Source organism: Anopheles marshallii, chromosome 3, assembly GCF_943734725.1.
Source record: "Anopheles marshallii chromosome 3, idAnoMarsDA_429_01, whole genome shotgun sequence".
In the NCBI taxonomy this organism is placed as follows: Eukaryota; Metazoa; Arthropoda; class Insecta; order Diptera; family Culicidae; genus Anopheles; species Anopheles marshallii.
The window spans coordinates 65,532,772-65,552,864 of record NC_071327.1 but is presented as its reverse complement, the minus strand read 5'-3'; the positions used below and the strand labels follow the sequence as shown (position 1 = coordinate 65,552,864).

General features: G+C 47.0%; 2 protein-coding genes across 2 annotated transcripts; both read left to right on the top strand.

Moving 5' to 3' along the window:
• The first annotated feature begins 7,907 nt into the window (after positions 1-7,907).
• LOC128714139 (guanine deaminase) lies at positions 7,908-9,573 on the top strand. Its single transcript, XM_053809014.1, has 5 exons — positions 7,908-8,003; positions 8,079-8,327; positions 8,412-8,566; positions 8,630-9,279; positions 9,344-9,573. The coding sequence occupies exons 1-5, from the start codon at positions 7,908-7,910 to the stop codon at positions 9,571-9,573; spliced, it is 1,380 nt and encodes a 459-aa protein (XP_053664989.1).
• Positions 9,574-10,208: 635 nt separating this feature from the next.
• Positions 10,209-12,608, top strand: LOC128711697 (adenosine deaminase 2-like). The gene is made up of 5 exons (XM_053806580.1): positions 10,209-10,645; positions 10,714-11,196; positions 11,261-11,436; positions 12,059-12,440; positions 12,500-12,608. Exons 1-5 carry the CDS (start codon positions 10,209-10,211, stop codon positions 12,606-12,608), a joined length of 1,587 nt encoding a protein of 528 aa, XP_053662555.1.
• Positions 12,609-20,093: the final 7,485 nt, after the last annotated feature.

Below are 20,093 nucleotides of genomic sequence, written 5' to 3'. Positions count from 1 at the left end.
GGTCTTTCCGTGCTGTTCCCGCAGCGCATATATTTTATGTGTGCCGTTTTGCGCATCTAGCAAAGCAACCCGAGGGAGAGAGCGAACAAAAGAGAGAGCGCGCGCCTGCACACACAGTCGCGGATCTTCATCGTTCGTTGGTAAAATTGTAGATTTATCATTTAAGTGGTGTCTTGTTTTGCTCTCGTCGCACCACCAGAGTTCGTCGAATTACTCCCCCCCACCCACTCCCCACCTCACCCCATCGCAAGATGTGTGTGCCCTCTCCAACCGATTGCTGGCGAAGGTTGCCAATGGCTACCTTACTGCCTTCCGTTGATGGTTTTTGGGTGAATTGCTGTTTCGTTTTTCGATTGCGGTTTAGTTTTGTTTTAGCAGTTGTCGTTTGTTTTTTCGGCTAGAGATACATTGCATATGTTTATTTTAGCATGCCCGAACTCTTTCCCCAACCCAACCTCATCTGTATCTGTTCCTCCATCATATTCGCTCATTCGCTCCGTTAATTGTGGACTTTGCAGGGTTTCACGTTGGATACGATAGAGGAAACTACAGTGGAACGCTCATCGGGACTCGACCCTAACGAGATAAGCGTATAACACGGATAATGGGGAGCATCATACGTATGTTATAAATATTACTGTATAAATGTATGTTCTTACTTATCCTCCGCAAAACGGTCACGGACGAGCCTCGTCGTCTATCAAACTAATATCACTTTCTGGTGGACACATCAATGTCATCACTCCTTCTTAATTAGGACCTACCACGCCTACACTGTTCATGTGGACGATCCAAAAGGACTTTACGGGCTGGGTCGTTCGGTGTTATTCTCATGACGTGATTAGCCCTCCGGAACTTGGCGAGTCTAAGGCGCTGTACAGTAGTGAGTTCATCGAACAGCTCGTAGTCCTTCCACAGATACGAGGTCAACTATGCTTCTTCTTCTCTAAAGTGACTTAGGGTGTTTTGCCTACTTTGGACATGTCCAAGGCTCATGTCTCAGAGACGTATGTGAGTAACTGAGCTATGCCAGTTTCATATAGTTCCAGCTCATAAACGCCTTTTGAGACATGGACTTTGTCCAAAACTGACGAAACCCTCTTAGCCGCGTTCGACAGGAAGTTCGAGTGGAAGGACAATGGAGGAGTCGCTACAATGCATTTCCTGCAACGGTATGCTCCAACCCAACGACACTCTGGACAACTTTGCAAACTCAGGATACTCTCAGGATCTCTACGTGGGGGCGTACTGAGTAGGACGAGGCATGAGCACTCCGTGTGACATTTTGCTGTTTACCAACAAGAATTCCACGTTCCTCCGGCCCGATGATATTTTCTCTTATTGGTCCATCGAGCAGCGGTAGTCCACCACAGTACATTTGCAAAATCCATCACCGACCGGATATCGTGCATATAGCGCCACGAAGCTCGCAAATCATATTGATGACCAGAATCTAGCTCTCGGCTGCATCTAGCTACAACATGATCAAGTTGTTCCTTGAAAGACAGCCTCGAGCCCAGAAGGACGCCTAATGCCTTGACACATTGTTAACATGCAAATTTGGGATTCTTTAAGGAATCTTCCTCAAACATTGCCGATTGAAGACCCTCAATGATTGCCGATTCTCAAAGATTGATGCACGTTCAAATATTTATGAATCTCCAGGGAATTATGTTTTGAATCTATGAGAACTCATAAATCCTTGAATTGTCATCTTTTGCGAGTCGATTCATAATTTAACTCCTCCTCGACTTCTCTTAGAAAATTCATGTTGTTTGCTATTTTTATAGAGACTTCCAGCATGGGTGCTTCGTTCGCCTCCTTCCGAACATTCACGTCGTCGACTCCCTTCCCAAACGATTCATGTAGCACAACGCTGGCTCGCTGCAGCCGATCCACCGCGGAAACCCTGCAACAGTCAATTGCAGTCGCTCGTGTGTAGCAGTCTATTTAACTGTAATTAACATTTGCCTTCGCATCATGACTTTTTCGCATCAGCATTCAATTTTCTGTGACGGGTTTTTAAAATGCATGTTTCGCATCCGTTCGTCTCTCCCGGTCTCGCTCTCTCTCTCGTTCACACCACTTCGTTCCATTTCGATCTGTTCGCTGGCAATCTGTGCGAACGCCAGCACTGCATGGCGATGGATCGGTGGATGTGCCGGATGATGCTTGCAGACGGTTCGAAACCGACACTTACAGCGAGCGCAACACGGCACGCAGATTGCATTGGATGCAATTTGCCAACTCGGCCGCTGCTCTCCCACATTGCCCCACCGTACAGCGTGTGCCGCAGACGACGCGGACCGGGGGGGCAGGCATCTTTCTGTTCGCCAACCGGTCGCCCCATTCGCTGGTCGTTTGATTAGGGCAATGTTGAATTCTACCAGCCACATGCCGGCCACGGCGAACGATTTTCCACCAAGTGCATCTGCGGCGGTAACGTCATCATCATCCACACACTGCCAACGGCTTTCGAATGGGTTTGTCATTTATTTTATTAGCCACCGCCGACACCGTGCCGCAAAGTTGACCGCGCAGGAAATCGTTTGAACATGTGGCAGAAGACATTGGCAGCACAGTTCTACACACTGTACTACGGGCGTCGGCAATCCTTATAAATATCCGACGGTGGGACCGCACTTTTCGGAACTATTAGTGACCGACAGCGATCTTTTAAGTGAAACACCAACAACACGCACCGAATATGTCAATCGCACTTGAGATAAACGTCATAAACTTGGTGCTACTTGGTGCGCACTCGACTGGTTACACGTTTTCTTTCGCTTTCTCGCTCTCTCTCGCTCTCTCTCCCGCTTTTAGAAGCTGGCTCAATTTTAATAGCCCATCACACACGTCAATTAAAATATGGCACCTGATCAACCAACGATATCCCGGGCGAGGGGAAAGGAAGGGCGGATGTCGATAAGCAGGACGACAGGGCGTGCGAAAATAAAACACTCGAGTTGTGTGAAATGTGATGAAAATAACTTAACTTGCAAATAAAAACAACAACAAAAACGAAACCTTCATCAAATGCACTTACCCGTCGCCGTGTGGATGTGGTAAGAAACGTTTAATATTTTAACGACCGAACACGCTAAACGCCATCTTCCATATCTCTACACGCACACACGCACACACACACGCATACAGTGATGTTGTTATACTGATGCTTTACTTCTTTTGCTGTTGCTGCCTATTTAGTCACTCAGATTGACACTTTATTCTGTAACGCTTCTTCTTCGCTTTCTTCTTCACCGGTAGCACTACACTGCGCCCGCCATGCGTTAGCCACTGGTGAGCAATAAAACTTCTTCGCCGTATTGTTGACTGGAATGTTGCGCGTGTTTTTTTTTTGCAAGAAAAAAAAATAAAAACAAATCGTTAGCAATAATCTATAATGCACACTTAAACGACTTGATGGTGTGGGTCCCTGGTCCGAAAGTGCGAAACGAAAGCGAAGAAACGGCGGGAAGGATGCTATTGATACAGCAGCCACTTGAAAAACTCAACACACCATCGCACTGATTCAAATTGCCCAATAACTGTCACTCGCAGCAGGCGCGCACGGGCGTGAGGGATTCAATCGCCGTTGGCCCGAAACCCGAAAACGGTGGATTGCGCCACGATTGCCCGTCCGCTTCCAACTGCAACCGCGGGACCGCGGGTAAATTGGTTCATTCATCTTCCGCACACACTTTTCTTCCAGGAAAACAGCGAACCACGCGCGATGAGCCGGTGTATCTTCACCGCACAAAGAGCCAACACATACAAACACACGCACACGGAGCGTTCGGAGCGCGGGTAACTATTTCGTGGCCGTGTAACGACACGACGGATCAAAAACGCAACCCGCGTGAGGTGTGTGTTTTTTTTGTTGTTGTATTCGTCAGAGGAATTATTATTCAATTTACTCCACGCGTACGGCCGCAACTGGAGTGAACGAAACGGAATCCGTTTACCGTTTAGCAAGCGAACACACACACCCCGAACGCCCGGTCGCTCACGCTCGCTCTCTCTTTCTCTTGCTGCGCGTTGCGTTTTGCAGCGGCTCACACTGCGTCGTAGCAGCTAACGGGGGTTGCTGTCGTTATTCCTAGAATAAACTCGGTCGCCTTCCACGGGGCTGTCTGGCCTTCTCCTTCGCCTAAAGACTTACCGTCCCATTCGGTGCGATTAGTTGGGAACTTGCGGTGCAAGTAGGCTTTCCCGAATGTGAACCTGCGGTTTTCCTGCCAGGGGAGTTTTTCTTCCATTCCCCCACACACGTGAAGGATTTTTGTGTAGGTTATGGATGAAGAAATGTGGCCAGATCTAATTTGATGTAATGTGGCACACACGGTGGACACGAAATGGTGAAGGCGAAGGTAGATTCCAAGAAGAGTTCTGGAAGAACCTTCTCCACTAGCGTTGGGTGGGTGCTGATTCAGCTTGATGAATCTGATTGAATCATGGAACTGAACCAATAAATCTGATTCTCTGTTCCAAAGAGTGAATCTTCTAAGAATCTTGAGTCATCCAAGATGAATGACCACCGTCACTGCTCTGAGGATTCCTGAATGTTTTGAGAGTCGATTCCTCTTCATGACTCCACGCAAACGATTCATATAAATGGCGCTTCTGAAAAGATGCATCGAGTACAACACTATTCACCACCCTCAAGAAAACCAATGCCCTTGAAAGAGTGGAAGTTTAACATGGACATCGATTGACAAACAATAAATCACATTAGCAACACGTTTCTATGGTATCTTACGTTCAAACCGATCCCCAACTCAGTAAGCCGTGACTGTCGAAACAATTATGCTGAACAAATAACAAAACGACGAACGAATTTGACGTGCGAAAATCTAACACAAAGACATTAATTACACCGCGTAATTATTGCAGAATGCGAAGTTCGGGAAAAAAAATTCAACCGAAAGCAACAACTGACAACAAGCGCGCGCGGGAAATGCGACCACAGCGACTGCTGCTGCTCACTAAATGGAGCAGATAAATACTGAAGTGCCGCGCAAAGGAACCCGAAAACCAGACCCCCGGGAACACGGGATACAATCCATCACGAACGCAAAACCAAACGGATTTCAATAATTAGGATGACAAAAGGAAAATATCAGATGAAGCGGATGATGCTGATGATGACAAACGCGTCGCGCTGCTTTCTCGCTTGCACGCACGGGCAAAGTGAGATGGGTGGTGAGATGGTACTCGGGTTGATGGGGTTTTCGGGGGGGGAGAGTGGAGCGAGGGACGTGGAGGAAGCTGGAGCGGTTACTTCATTATTGCTACCCACGTTACCAAGTCAAAAAGATGTGAGCGAGGGTGGGCGATGCGAGCAGCGGAGGCAAGCAGGCGAGAACCTCTTGGAAAAACGCTTAAACGGTGCCCTTAATTGAAACAAACAGTGACACAAGCGCGAAACGATCCAGAACACCGCCCGAGCGGGACAGAGATGAACGACACGATGGCAATAATAACAAGCGGAGTACTAATGGCAGTAGCAGCAGCAGCAGCAACACGCCATCAAACAACGGCAGCAAAACAGTAAAGCGCGCCTCGTAACCGACACCCGAAAAAAAAACGAACCTTTCTGTTTCCTTCTTTTGCTCCTGCTGTCCCCTCCCTTAACCGCGTTTAGCTTATTTTCCCTGCTCCGGCGGAAGCCCACCACTGCCACCACTACGTTCTGGGAAAATTCAACCCGTAATGTGCACACAAACCGAACGCCGAATACACTGCGTACGAGCCGACCAACCGAATAGCCGCTGCAAAACGCTTGCACCCGCACTGCTCCGTGTCAATTTATCGACTATTAACACACAAAAACTCCGAATGTCAATTTACAACTGAAACCATTTGTCTGATTTGTGAAACAAACACATCAGGAAAGCAGTAAAAGATAATCGACTCCCCGCGCGCACTAATGGAGCATAGAATTACATTCATATTCATCGCACACAACACCATCATCATTCCCGTATATTATTACTGCTGCGCCACCCGTCGCATCCGGCCGGCCGTCTCCTTTCCCACCGTGCGCTTGTTCGGCACGGTTGTGTATTTCACGTCACAGACACTCGGCCGGCTCGGGTCGTTCCGAGAGAGCGAGAGAGCGCGGGCTGTGGTTGTGTGAGTTGTTGCCGGTGCGAGCGTGTGTATGGGAGCGCGCGAGAGCAGGTTGGTTGTGCAAGTTGAAGCGGGATGGCACGAACGGTAGCTGTAGCACACAAGCAAACACAACCCGTGCCTGCATGTGGCTGTGGTAGTAGTTAGTGCTTTATTGCGCTTGTTAAACGATACGAAACGTTGGTACGCTCGCGCGGGGAACGGGTCGCACAAGTGGTGCCGGGGTGGGGGAGAGAAATTGGAAAAACGATTCTGATTTGAATGTCCCTACTCATATGTATATAATTTTCGCTTTATTCTCTTGTGCCTTCTCTTTCTGCCCGCCCGTACCCGCTTCCTGCACCAACACCACGCTGTCATCGTTTAACAAGAAGGATGTGTGCGAGTGCCGGTAGGAGAAAGGCAGGGAGGAACGATACAAGTGTATCATCTTCGTTATCTTGGAGCGGTGAGTGCGAGTAAGTGCGCCCTCGCGTGCCTATCGCATCGAAACTGTACGCACCGCTGCAACATGTGAAACACAGCGGCACAGCATCCGTAGCAGATCGCAAGTAGGCAGGAAAAGTAATGCGTCGCCTTCGTTTAAGCTGCTCGTTCGACGCTTTAATTCGCACTTGTCCGCAGGTCGCTCTATCTCTACCACCTCGCGAGAAAGCATGAGAACAACAGTCCGTGCACTTGATTGATGTACTGCGAACGTTTTATTAGCTGCGACGATGAGAAACGATATTAGATCAACTTACCGGTTGGACAATTGGTGTTGCCACGGTACTTGACCGCACTGCAGGGAGGCGGTTTGCGATGAAATATTGCCGAGTCCTGGTTCGCATTCATTCCGCCCATCTCACACAACCATCGTTAATCGATTGAAGATATTTAGTCTATTGGATACACTTATCTAAACAACGAAAGGGAATTAGCATGAGTTATGTATTGTGTGTAACTAATTCTTTCGAATAATTGTATAAAATACTGTAAATGGTTAATACAAGCGTCGATTCATACTTGCTTTCATTCAATTCCACATGTTTAGTGACAAATTCAGGATGTAAATCGTTGTTTTGATACTAAAGAATGAAAGAACGATAAGCAATTAGATGCTCGTTGTAAACCCGCTACACCGTTATTAAGGCTATGAACGTTATTAAGGCTGATTGCCGCTTGGGAACATCAAACGACTGTTCATGCTTGTTGGACACTATTAAAAAAACATGATGACGAATGTAGACTTTCGATGCGCGTTAGTTTTGTTGTCTTATTTGGTATATTGAGGAGGTTTTTTTTATTTTAACTATTTTTTTGTGTTTGTTAACTTGAGTGAAAATTTTGATAATGTTTCGCTTTGGGGACGTCTGAACGGCGCTTAACATTACGGCTGCGATGTTTTCCGTTGTGTTGCGCTCATCTGTCAGTGCTTTGTTTATGTGCCATCCTGCTGTCAGTGGAGTCAACCCTTGGTTCAGCAGCCAAATTATTCGCATATCTCGAACCGAATATCGCCTGTATTCCATTTAGATAAACATTCCTGTGTAGTTTTCAACTCGGAACTGAAATACATTAATCGAAATGTACGAATCATGGCACGTTTGCAAAATTTCCAAACTTTCAACGAGCTTGTATGGTTTCGGCCACCAACATCAGGGTTAATAAAACCGGTGTTATCAAATTGAAAAAAAGTAAACAACTGTTTAATCAGCGTATGAAACACGTTCCTTCCGGCAATTTGGTATGAACAGTGCAACTGAACGGTAGTATTAACACGTAGCGCAAACACCATGAAGCAGGTTTTTATTGGTCAGATAGTTCACTCCAAATCGCTGGATGAGCTGGAGATTTTGGAGGACGGATTCGTAGCTGTGAACGATGGCAAGGTAAGTTAACTGCTGTGAGAAATTTAGCACACTTTCCGCAAAGTAAGCTGGTTTGTTTAATTAATCCACTTTTAGATAGAAGCCGTAGGCAAACACTCTCAGCTAGATGCTCTGCCAGCATCACGGTACGAACGAACTGTGTTATCTCCGTCGCAATTCCTTCTTCCTGGACTCATTGATTGTCACATCCACGCACCGCAAGTTCCGAACATTGGCCTGGGGTTAGATAAGCCTCTGCTCGAGTGGCTGGAGTCGTACACTTTCCCATTGGAAGCGAACTACCGTGATGCCGATTTTGCTTCCCGAGTGTACAAGTATGTGGTGGTAAGATTTCGTAGCCGTAACGCAGTTTAAGGTTTTTGTGCAAAAAAAGAAATGTTTAACTGTGTATCGATCCTATTCACGCAGAACACTACCATCAATCATGGCACGACAACAGCATGCTATTTTGCTTCCATTTTTACGGAAACGAACAAGATACTGGTTGATGAAATGTTACGCCAAGGGCAGCGCGGCTTTGTTGGAAAAGTGTCATCCAATAGAATGTGTCCGGATTTCTACGTGTAAGTACATCGCTAGTTCGCAGTCGATCAAATGAAGTGGTGTAAATTCTACGTTCATTTCAGCGAGTGCAATACGGAAACATCCGTAAAGGACAACGTAGATTTCATACGCTACGTAATCGAGCGCAAAAGCGAACTGGTGAGCCCCATAGTGACGCCTCGATTCGCAATTACCTGCGATGAGGAGCTGCTGCGTGAACTTGGCAGCTTGGCCAAACAGTATCGCCTCAACATCCAGACGCATGTGTCGGAAAATCTGGGCGAAATTGAAACGGTAAAGCAACAATTTCCAACTGCTCCACACTATTCCGGTGTGTACGATGAAGTTGGTCTGCTAACGGACAGGACAGTTCTAGCCCACGGTGTCCATCTGGAGGACGCAGAGCTGAGCGTGCTTTCCGCACGCGGCACATCCATAGCACACTGTCCGAGCTCGAACACGAACCTCGGGTCCGGATTTTGCGATGTACGCCGTTTGTTGAAGGCTCGCGTTAAAGTTGGCCTCGGTACGGACGTAGCCGGTGGCAGCGAAATGAGCATACTGGCCGCAATGCGTGCCGCACTTGGTGTATCGCAGCATCTAAACTTCATGAAAACGCAGGACGTGAAAGGGACGGGAAAAGTTGAGCCCAGTTCGGCCGGAAAGGAAGACGAATACGTTCCACTCACTTACAAGCAGGCCCTCTTTCTGGGCACTCTGGGTGGAGCTCAAGGTAAGATGTGGTTGCGTTTTTTTTTGCATTGCACAATTTACTCATTTGCATTCGTTCCATTCAGCATTGGCGCTCGACAAGCAGGTGGGAAATTTTGAGCAAGGTAAACAATTCGATGCTCTGCTGATCGATACGGACCCTCAGCCGATCGGAGGCTATAAACTACCGGAAAGCCTAACGAAGGATAAAACCAAAGCGCAATTACTGCTGGAACTTGTCCAAAAGTTCGTCTACGTCGGTGATGATAGAAATATTGTGCGTGTATATGTTGCGGGAAAACAAATTAAGGCCTGACGTGCTTCTTCAATAAAACGAACGAGTAAACTCATTCAAGTGACAATTACCAGAGCCGTGGTGTTGCTTACAAAAAGCAAGTTAGGCTTTTTGATTGTTTGCACGTTATCAAAAATTTTAATTCCCACTGTCCGTTCAAAGGTTATCACCGTTCGATGAGATTGAATATTTTCGTGATGCTGTGTTTGATGTTTTGTGCATGTAACGATCGTAGACCATCGTGGCTTATCGTATAGGTGCTACTAGAGCATTCTTTTATTTTCTATTGTTAAGGGCTATCCTTCCGTGTGCTCACTAGGCACTTGCTGCAACGTGACAAGCTTCAATTTCCATTTATACATAAATGTGCATTCATATGGTTACTTATAGAACAACAAAAAAACACATTTATCCTTTTTACGGTGAAACATTACTACGGCATTCAATCATGCATGGTTCTTTAATGAACACAGCGTACAATTGGCATATGCGGCCAGTAGAAAATATGGCGCTCATCAATAATTTAGCACTAATCTCTATTTGTCTGGCACAAAAATGCCAATCACCTCGTTACGGTTTATTCATTACAGTTCGGCAACCAGTGGGCCAGTCATACAAACAGTTGGACACTGGGACCGCTAATGCCCATTGCCGTGATGTACGTCGCGCTAGTAACTACATGTATGGTGCTGTGCACCACCGGATGTCAGGGCATGGCGCTGTCCAGGGCGAAAGCGTACGAAGAACTTCGTGCGGCCATTGTGGACGCCGAAGCTAGCTATCGGTTGGGTGGCAAGGTGTTTCTCAACACGGACGAATTGCGCGCTGACGTGAAGCTGAGAGCGATGAAAAGGAACGAACTGCAACCGTCAGACCGGGGCCAACCGGTACCGGCGGAAATGCATTTCTTTGACGCAAAACCATCCATCGAAAACAGTAGCATGTTTGGTGCGCTAAAGCTAATGCCCAAGGGTGCTATATTGCATCTTCACAGCACGGCAGCAGTCTCGTCTAGGTGGGTTATTCGCAACCTAACATATCGCCACGAAGCGAAGCTATGCAGTGTGGAAGACCGCTACTATTTCACTGTGAGGTGGGTATATAGCGGCGCCGTTTAACGTTTACAACAGTTATGCCCACTGCCGCACACATTTCGTACAGGACGCCCATCAACTGTCCCGCGAATCGAACTCGTCTGATAAGCGATATGAGAAAGGAACGCCACCAGGACGTAGCTGCGTTTGACGAATGGTTGGAACAGCTGATCAATATGAAGCTGAAACCGTCGCGTAACGGGCACGCCACCATCGACGTGCTGTGGATGGAGTTTGAGAGCTGTTTCGACGCGTTGAGGGGCTTTCTGCAGTACAAACCGTTCTTTGAAGCCTACCACGCGCAGCTGCTGAAGGAATTTCACGACGACAATGTGTACTACATGGAGCTGCGCACATCGCTGTTTAAGCTGTACGATGCGGACGGGAAGGAGTACGGTTCGCCGGAGGTGGCATACATTCTGCACCGGCTGGTGGAGGATTTTCGTCGCCATAACCCAACATTTCACGGTGTCAAGTTAATACTAGCCAAGCACAAGAACATGAGCGATGCGGAGCTCGCGAGTGCGCTGAAGCTGTACGAGAGCTTAAGGTTTGTAGTTAGTTGGCACATGCTCTGAGGACCGAATGTTCGGCATACTCTCGTCCATTTGTAGCAACACGTTTCCCGGGTTTGTGATTGGTTTCGATTTGGTTGGACAGGAAGATGTGAATCGATCGTTGCGAAGCTTTGCCTCATTGCTGCAGCAACCACCCATAACATCGGGGCCACCGACTTATTTTTTCCATGCCGGTGAAACAGGTAAACGCTTTCCGGAATTAATTTCAAATGATGATCAGTTGGCGAAGATGATCAGTAACAGGTTGGCTGATAAGTCCCCGGTCTAACAAAGAAAAACACATTTTTTTGTTTTTTCACAAAATTCGTTTTTATTATTCAACATAGTTCCCTTCAAGAGCGATACAACGATTATAACGACCTTCCAATTTTTTGATACCATTTTGGTAGTACTCCTTCGGTTTTGCCTCAAAATAGGTCTCAGTTTCGGCGACCACCTCTTGATTGCAGCCAAATTTTTTCCCTGCGAGCATCCTTTTGAGGTCTGAGAACAAGAAAAAGTCGCTGGGGGCCAGATCGGGAGAATACGGCGGGTGGGGAAGCAATTCGAAGCCCAATTCATGAATTTTTGCCATCGTTCTCAGTGACTTGTGGCACGGTGCGTTGTCTTAGTGGAACAACCATTTTTTCACAATAACAAAAGTTGCTTGACAGAAGACGCTCTGTCTCACAAACTAATTGACATACAGACGTCAAATTTTGACACGAATCATTTGAAGGTTGGTACTATATAAAAATAATATGCATTTAATACTAGCGGCGCCATCTATGTGTCAGACCGGGGACTTATCAGCCAACCTGTTATGCTAGAAGTACGCGGGTGCTTTCATAACATTCGAAACATTCCGAATCTTTGCAGTTGGATACATCGCCGAAGCCGATCAGAACGTCATCGATGCCGTGCTGCTCGACACCAAACGCATCGGCCATGGTTATGCGCTGCTCAAGCATCCCATCCTGTGGCACGCAGTACGGCGAAAGCAGCTCGTGCTTGAAGTTTGTCCGATCTCCAACCAGGTGCTGGGACTGGTGCGTGATCTGCGCAACCATCCGGCCAGCTTTTACGTTGCGCAAAACATACCCATCGCCATCACGAGCGATGATCCTGGATTTTGGGATGCGGTTGGCGTCACCTTCGACTACTACTATGCCTTTATGGCCATCGCACCGCAAGCGGGGCTCGGGTTCCTGAAGCAGCTCGTGTGGGACTCTATCAGGTATGACGGTTTTTGGATGATTTTGATGTACCGCTAACGGGTCATATTTTCACGTGTAGATACAGTGCGCTTAGTGACGAGGAGCGTCAAAATATCACGAGAACTATGGAAAGGCAATGGGCCCTATTTGTGCGGGAGATCGCAAGAGATGATGGTGCGGGGAACTAAAGCCAGCTTTACTCCACTAACAAAACTGTTGAAAATGTCTGCATTTGAAGATCAAATAAAAGCAAAATGGAAGTGAACACATAGTACATGATCTATCAGATGATCTAAGTCTAAGTTTTCGAAAGATACGCAGTTTTTCTTCCTGCTCCAGCCGCATTTACATAAAACTGAGATATTAAAAGGAACTACGTGGATTTTAAGTGTAGTATTGTGCGCTGTTCTCTACCCCAAATACCTGTGGCGACGAAAGAAGTAGGGACTTGCATAGAACTTGCTTAGCTCTGGTACTCACATACTCCTTTGAGAACTGGACCTTGGGCATATCGAAAGTTGACAGAGGAGCTGTTGGAGAGGAAGATGCTCAGAAGTATGTTTGGCCTCGTATGTGTGGAAAGACTACGAACTGTACGATGAACTCACTATTGTACAGCGCCTTAGACTCGCCAAGTTCCGGAGGGCTAGTCACGTCATTAGAATGACACCGAACGACCTAGCTCATAAAGTCCTTTTAGATCGTTCGCATGGACAGAGGAGGTGTGGAAGGCCCAAATTTAGATGGAGTGATGGCGTTATTGGGGAGAGGGGAGAGGGGGGGGGGGTTGGTCTTCACACGACAGGACCAGTCCAAATCCCTTCTGGATCAATCCTCCGGACGCAGGGCTGACTACCCGGCTACAGCCAAATCAAGTCAAAGAAAGTCAGAAATCCAGGCCCGTTCAATGTGATGAGGACAACATGGAGGCTCTGGCCGTGCTGGAGCCGGCCAGGAGAGCAGAGTATCAGTTGACGGCAACGATCTAGAGGTAGTAGAGGTATTTTGCATCATTGGTACGAAGGTAACTTTGAAGAACAACCAAATCCGGACGCACATTGTTATGAGAAATCGTACGCTACGGCTGAAGGACGGCAATAAGGTCTATTCATCGCCATATTTGTCGTCAGGGTGTAGTAGGAAAATTAACCACGAATTAGTTAGGCTGTTTGGCAGGGGAGACAAAATCAAGTTCATTCGGTTCTTCAAACTTTCTCATAGGTCAAGATCAATGAATATGTCAAGCCCTCTATGAAAACTCTGCAAAATTGAAAACCCTGCAAAAAGTCCGATAAAGGCTACTAGAATGAAAAACATCTAATTTAATCCCATTATTAACGTCCTTTTCCCTTAAAACAATGAAGAAAATAATTTAAATAAAAATGATTACGAAATGTATGTCCAACTACGTTTGCAGTAAGAAGCCAGTGTGCAACAAAAAGCAATATGTAGCCGTCTCTGTTCCGCACTTTGAACACGATCGGTAAAGACACCTGCCTGGGTGTGCGTGAGCGGCGTCCAGCACACAGTGTGCCAGGCAAACGCACCCCAAGTGATCGTTGCTGTTGTTGATGATGCTGTTGCCGCTGGAAACGAAGGAAACGGGCGAAAGAAAAGCGGGAGAAACATGAACTGAAAAGGAAAACATAGAAAACACACCGTACACACTGGAAGTGGCGGCACAACATACACGGGCGAGCGCCCGTTGTGCTTTTAACCCTTCGAGTATAATGTGTGGCTAATGCTCCCGGAGAAACGGGCGATGATGACGACGACGACGACATGTATGATGCTGCCTGGAGGATGGGCAGACAGCTGGTGGATCAAGGTGTAGAAAGGCGGGGTTGTGTTGCGGGACACCCTCGTCAACCCTCGGCGTGCAGGGCAACGCGCTCCTGTCTGAGCTACGGATTTGTGTGCGTAGAAAGAGGTAGACGAAGAGAGAGAGAGAGAGAGCGAGAAAAGGAGAGTGAATGGATGAAAGAGTGGGTGCGAAGGGTAGCTGTGCGGGACACACACACTTGCGCACGGAGTTTGTTGGGATCGGCTCTTGCAAGCGTTTTGTGCCACTCGCTGTCGCACACCACCGTCACACTGCTCCGATCTGGATGTGGTGCGGTGTAGTGATATTACCTGTTTGGAGCGGAAGGCAAGTGTGTGACACGTTTATAAAAATTTTCCCGAGAAAGTGGCCGTTGCGCGCACACAGTGCCAACCGAGCCCGCATTGTACAGCCGACGACCGTCCGCGTAACTACACGCAAAATCACGCGCGCTGCTCCGGCGATTCCTTCGGGGGGAGCGCTTTTTTTCAGGGTATTTCTTGCGGTGCTCTGTAGCTTCGTTGGTGCCCTGGCTCGGTGTCACGGGGCAGCAACATAAAGGTGAGATTCGTAAACGGGTTGTGCGTTCCGGAAAAAAAAGAATATGGCGCTTGATTGATGCGTGTGGTTGCTGTGCAGTTCATCGAAGCTAGCGACCCAACCTGCTGATCGTTCCTTCGGAGGTTGAGAAAGTGAGTTGAGCCAACAGTTGAATCATAGGAGGTGTTCGTTTTCCAAAGTGCCTACGATTTGTTAGTTTTTGCACGCTTTTACCTCCAAGTGCGGGCTCGAAAGGAGTGGCCCACAAGTGGTTTCGTTTTTTTTGGAGGAAATATTGAGTGGCTTTGAGTGTGTGAAAATATCCCTCTCGCGTGTGTGTGTGTGTCGGGAATGCTTGGTGGCATTGTGTATCCGGGATCTGCACGGAATACGAAATGAGGTGCCGTGGCGGTGTAATGCGTTGATGCGTGTCCGTGTCCCGTGGTGCTTTCACGATCTCGCCCAGTGAGGAAGATCTTTCCCGTTTCGGGGTGGTTGTCAACGTTCGCTGACTTTCCTTTGACTTCGGTTCGGTTAAGGGGATCCAGGTTGGTGGCGCAGGTAGCAAAAGGAAGTAACCCGAACCACCCGTGCCCAAGCATAGGCAGCGTAAAGAGCCACAGCGGCACACATACACACGCACAGCGCGCGTCATCCAAAGGAAAGGAATGTTGACTTAATGCTGTCGCATCAGGTAAGCCATGAAGGGTAGAGCGAGAGCTTTGCGCTAAGAGGTCGAGCGAGATCGAAAGGGATCGTTGATCGTACCGTGGCGGGTAGGTTCGGAAGAAAGATGTGGCCGCGTAAAAGAAAGGCAAAGAAGAGAACGGCAGCTTCGTAGCGGGAAAACCACTACCATCACCACCACCACCATCACATTGATCGTCATAGCAACCAACTCTATGCTGCCTGGGCGAACCAGCAGTGGAGGGAAACGGTGATCGTTTCGGTGATCTCTGGGCTCGAAGGAACCTGTTGTTGGTAGGAAACACGGAGGGTACAACGGTACAGCATAAAAATTGTAGCCTGTTTTGCATACAGTCGCAAAAAAGAGCGAGCTCCCCGGAGGGAAAAGGGTTGAAAAAGAAGAGGGAAAATTGTGCAAATGACCAGTCGCTCGCTCTCGATCCCCGTTGTAAGTGAGCTGCTGCTGTTAAGAAGTTGCACAAATGCGGGGTAGTTTATGAGGGAACCAAGGAGCCATTTATGTTTGTACATGGGTATGTGTGTGTGTGAGTATGTGTCACGGCTAAAGTAACGGCGCGCGCAGTTTTATAGAGAGAATTATGTGTTTTTTTTTATTCCTCCCCCTTTTAGTGGGATGGATTTGTCCCTTTTATTGTGCTGTGCGCCTTTTTTAATTCATGGTCACGGGTTTATGTTTTGTGTTTTCTTCGCTTGATTGTGTGTATGGTAAGCAGCAGTGTTTGTTGTTTCCTTCCAAGGTGTGCAGGTGCAAGGTGTGTGACATTGATGCGTCAATGCATGCGAAAATAACAGCAGCAACAACAAAAAGTGCTGTCTAGAATGAATCTCCCGCACATAAACGCACACAGCCATGCGTACACTGCACCCTTCACGCCAAGGAATGTCAAGGTGGTGGGGGGAAATGCATCACGGGTAGTGCGTGCGGAACAAGAATGAAAAGTCATCAAAAGGCGTGTACAGGGTATACCACACCACATTTTCATCATTAAGTATGCATCGCTGGAAATGCGCCATGTACTTATTGTATGCAGATAGTGATGTCAGTTTCTACTACACAATTAGAGGGGAAGATGCTCCGTAGAAGTTTTGGAACCGTAGATGTTTAAGGACAAATGGAGGAGCTGCTGTACAGGGGTTTACAACAGATAGGATATGGCGAGCCAACCTTGCTGAATCGAGCACGCGAATAAGATAAACGGGGAGATTGATAGTGAAACACAAAATACTTTACGGAACTGTATTGAAATTGATGATGTAGATTTATGACCTCCGCCTATGAGCTCCGTGCAGGTCATACATCTTGGATAATTCATGAGCCTTTGAGTAATTTTCGAATAGAGATTCAGATTCATTCATTCCGATGCATGAATCTGAATCAAATCAACCCAACACTCGGCCGCATGCTGATCTAACCTCGAAGAAGATAATGAAGATTTTGAAGAAGATTTGATGAAGAGAAGATTTTTGCGATAATTTCCAAAAAAATAAATCGATCAAAATTAATTAAGATTTAACTCTTCACGATGAACTTCAACTCGTGAATTAGTTCTTGTGGGAGTTAATTCGTGATTTGATTTTCGACATCGACTTTCAATTCACGATTTAAAACGCGAGTTAACTCCCACAAGAGTTCTTCACGAAGACCTTTAACTCACGATTTAAATCATGAGATGAAGGCTGCAGCAAAGCCTCCGTTGCTTATTAGCAATTATTGAAATCTTGAAGAGTGAGTATAAGAGTTAAATCTTCATTCTGACTCTTTAACTCGGATTTAAATCTTAAAAGAATTTAAAGAATTAAATTTCCCATCTCCGATTTGGTCTATTCAATTTAGCAAACAACTTATGGCAAATTTGGTCGCAACTTGGTGTCGGAGCGATTAAATCTATTTCCTGGACAAAACTTGGTGAACTCTCTATTCTCCGGATAGAGTCCAACTATCGACTTTTGACGTTTCTCCCATATAATGTCGATGCTCAACGAGTGCCAGGTCATCACATTGGACCTGCTCCAGACAGTAATTTTCTCAATCTCGGACGTAATTCCCATGCAGATATATTTTCTATTTCTATTGATTAGTCTGTCTATTTATCTATTTTTTTTTAACAAACCATAGTTTGAAATTCTATTCAAACTTATTGAACACCCTGTGCGCATGTAAAACGCAACCGGATAATAATAAAAAACCAACCAACAGTCAAATGTTTCACGTCTCCAAAAGCCGTTCGCTGTGTCTCTCCCCCCCCCCCCCCCCCCCCCCCCCCCCCCATCGGTGTGACGATAATGGCCGTGTTTTGTGTACGTGATCAATCTGCGTATGGCTTTTTTCTTCTGCTTCTCATGCTTAAACGTTTCGCGTATGCGTAATGCGATTGGTATGTCGTTGGATATTTGTTCTTCCCAAGCAGCTGTGTGTGTTTCTAGTGTCTTTTTTTTTTGCGCGCGACTGGTGGGGATGAAAGAATCGCGAAAAAAGCGTCAAGGGACAGCGGGACACGACTCTATCCCCCTTCTACCATCTTACATTGGTCGAAGCGGAATGTATTATTGATGATTTCCTTTCCCTCCAACACGGTTCTCGCTTTTTCTTTATAAATAAACGTTGTTTGACGTTAGTTTTTTGAAATATTTGCGAAATGTCAAAGCGGACGATTGAATACGGGGGAGTGCGCCCCCCCCCCCCCCCCCCCCCCGTGTCTTGGCGCACGCACACATTTGATCCTGCTTCATTAATGATGCAAATTCGGGTCGGGCCTCAATGTTCTGCGTGGACAGAAAAGGATGGAGAGCAAAATGCTCCGAAAACGGCTGCGCACTGACTCGATTCGGAGCAAATACCCAAGGAGTAAACGCAGCCCAATTTGGTATGGATTCCGAATTCTCATTTTGAGCTCATTTATTCACTAGCTAGCAGGATTATTGAGCTTTTGGAAGGGGTATGAATGGAAGGAGGAAGAAAGGACGAAGTGGCCGTTCGGGTACTTATTCCCCCAATGTTTATTCTCTCGCGACAGCAGTGATGGAAGCGCTCTCGCACAACGGGAATGCGGCACCATCACAACTGTTTTCGGAACAGAAATGCACTAAACAACAATTTTTTGTGTTACTTGATACACATTTTCTAGTGAACTTTATTTCATTTAACATTAAAAAATAGATAACACGGTTTACCGCATACACATACACACTTTTCACGGCACTTTTTTACTGTTCTAAGCGGCTATCGGGTGCCACAGGCGAATGGTTTTTGCGTTCTGGCACTGGCCACGCGTAGCATTTCTGCTTACTGCACCGGGAGAACATTTGGAAATGCAAAAGCTAGCAACATTTTGCACCACTTGCCTGCTTTAAGCACTTTTACAGCAAAACACCAAGCAAATCCTCGCAACACTTCAGGCACTGACACACACAGCCAACTGTGGCGGTGCGTGCAGGTGTAAATCTCTCCCGCAATTTGCTTAGAAACACTCTCGCGATTCCTCTCTCTCTCTCGCGCGCCAACACACACATCAGCACGAGGGAATAAAAATCTCATTCAAGGAGGTACCGTGTTGGTGTGTTGATGATGATGGACTGGAAAGGACCTCTTCGTACAGTTCGCCTGTCCGACGGTGGCAGGTTTTCGCAATCGTAGCTTGTTGGGTGAACGTTTACCAGTGTGTTTTGTGCAGTGGAATGTGAAAAATGTTGTGCATAATTTGCATCTACCAACAGCACCCGTAATCGAATTGCAGAACAGTGGATGGTTTCGATGTTTTTTCTTACCTTGTACGAACCAATGGTGAAACAAGAATCTGTAAGCGGTGGCGTTCCGTGTGGAAAAGTGGGAAAAAGCCCACCAGGGGAGACAGTTTAACTGCCCGTATTTCCCGGACGCATCTTCATTTGTTTATCCGTAGTAACTTCATTCATCCGCTGTTCAAGGAAGGCATTGAACGATTGAAGGGGGACGGTGGTGTTCGGGATCGGCAGGGGTTTTGAGAAAAAGTGAGGTCAATGCGTGCGTGGTAGTATTTCCCTCCCCCTCTCCCTTTCCGTATTTGGTGCCGTCCGGAACCAAACGCTCCGTCACATTTCGGCTGTGGTAAAATCTTCATAATTAGTATCGATTACGGTGCAGTGAAAGGTACGCGCTGAAAACTGTCGACCCGGGATAGAGGGCGTGTGTGTACTGGCGTAGCGACGCTTGGAAGCATGTCTACTACGAGAACGTTTTGAAGTAAACCACTCTTCGCGACATTAGTGCACTTGTGTGAGTGCGTGTATGCGTGTGTGTGTGTGTGTTGATGCGCATCATTCGGGTCACGTTTTTCGTACAAACTGCGCCCGTCAGCTTCCCTTTCCATCTCCGCTGTCGTAATCTCATCATCCGGCGCAAAACACGGGGAAAAGTGTTAAAAATGGGTCACGAAATTAGTCGCCAGCGTGTGACGGGTCGGTCGCGAAACGTACGCACAGTGGCAGCATCATTACGCACTGTAATATGCTGCTTAACGGTTTAAAACACAATCCATCCGGCGTGCCGAGTAGTGTTGCAAAGAATCGTCAAATTTTTGAGCATCCAAACCTACTCCAAGTCCAGGCGGATGCATTTAGTACACAC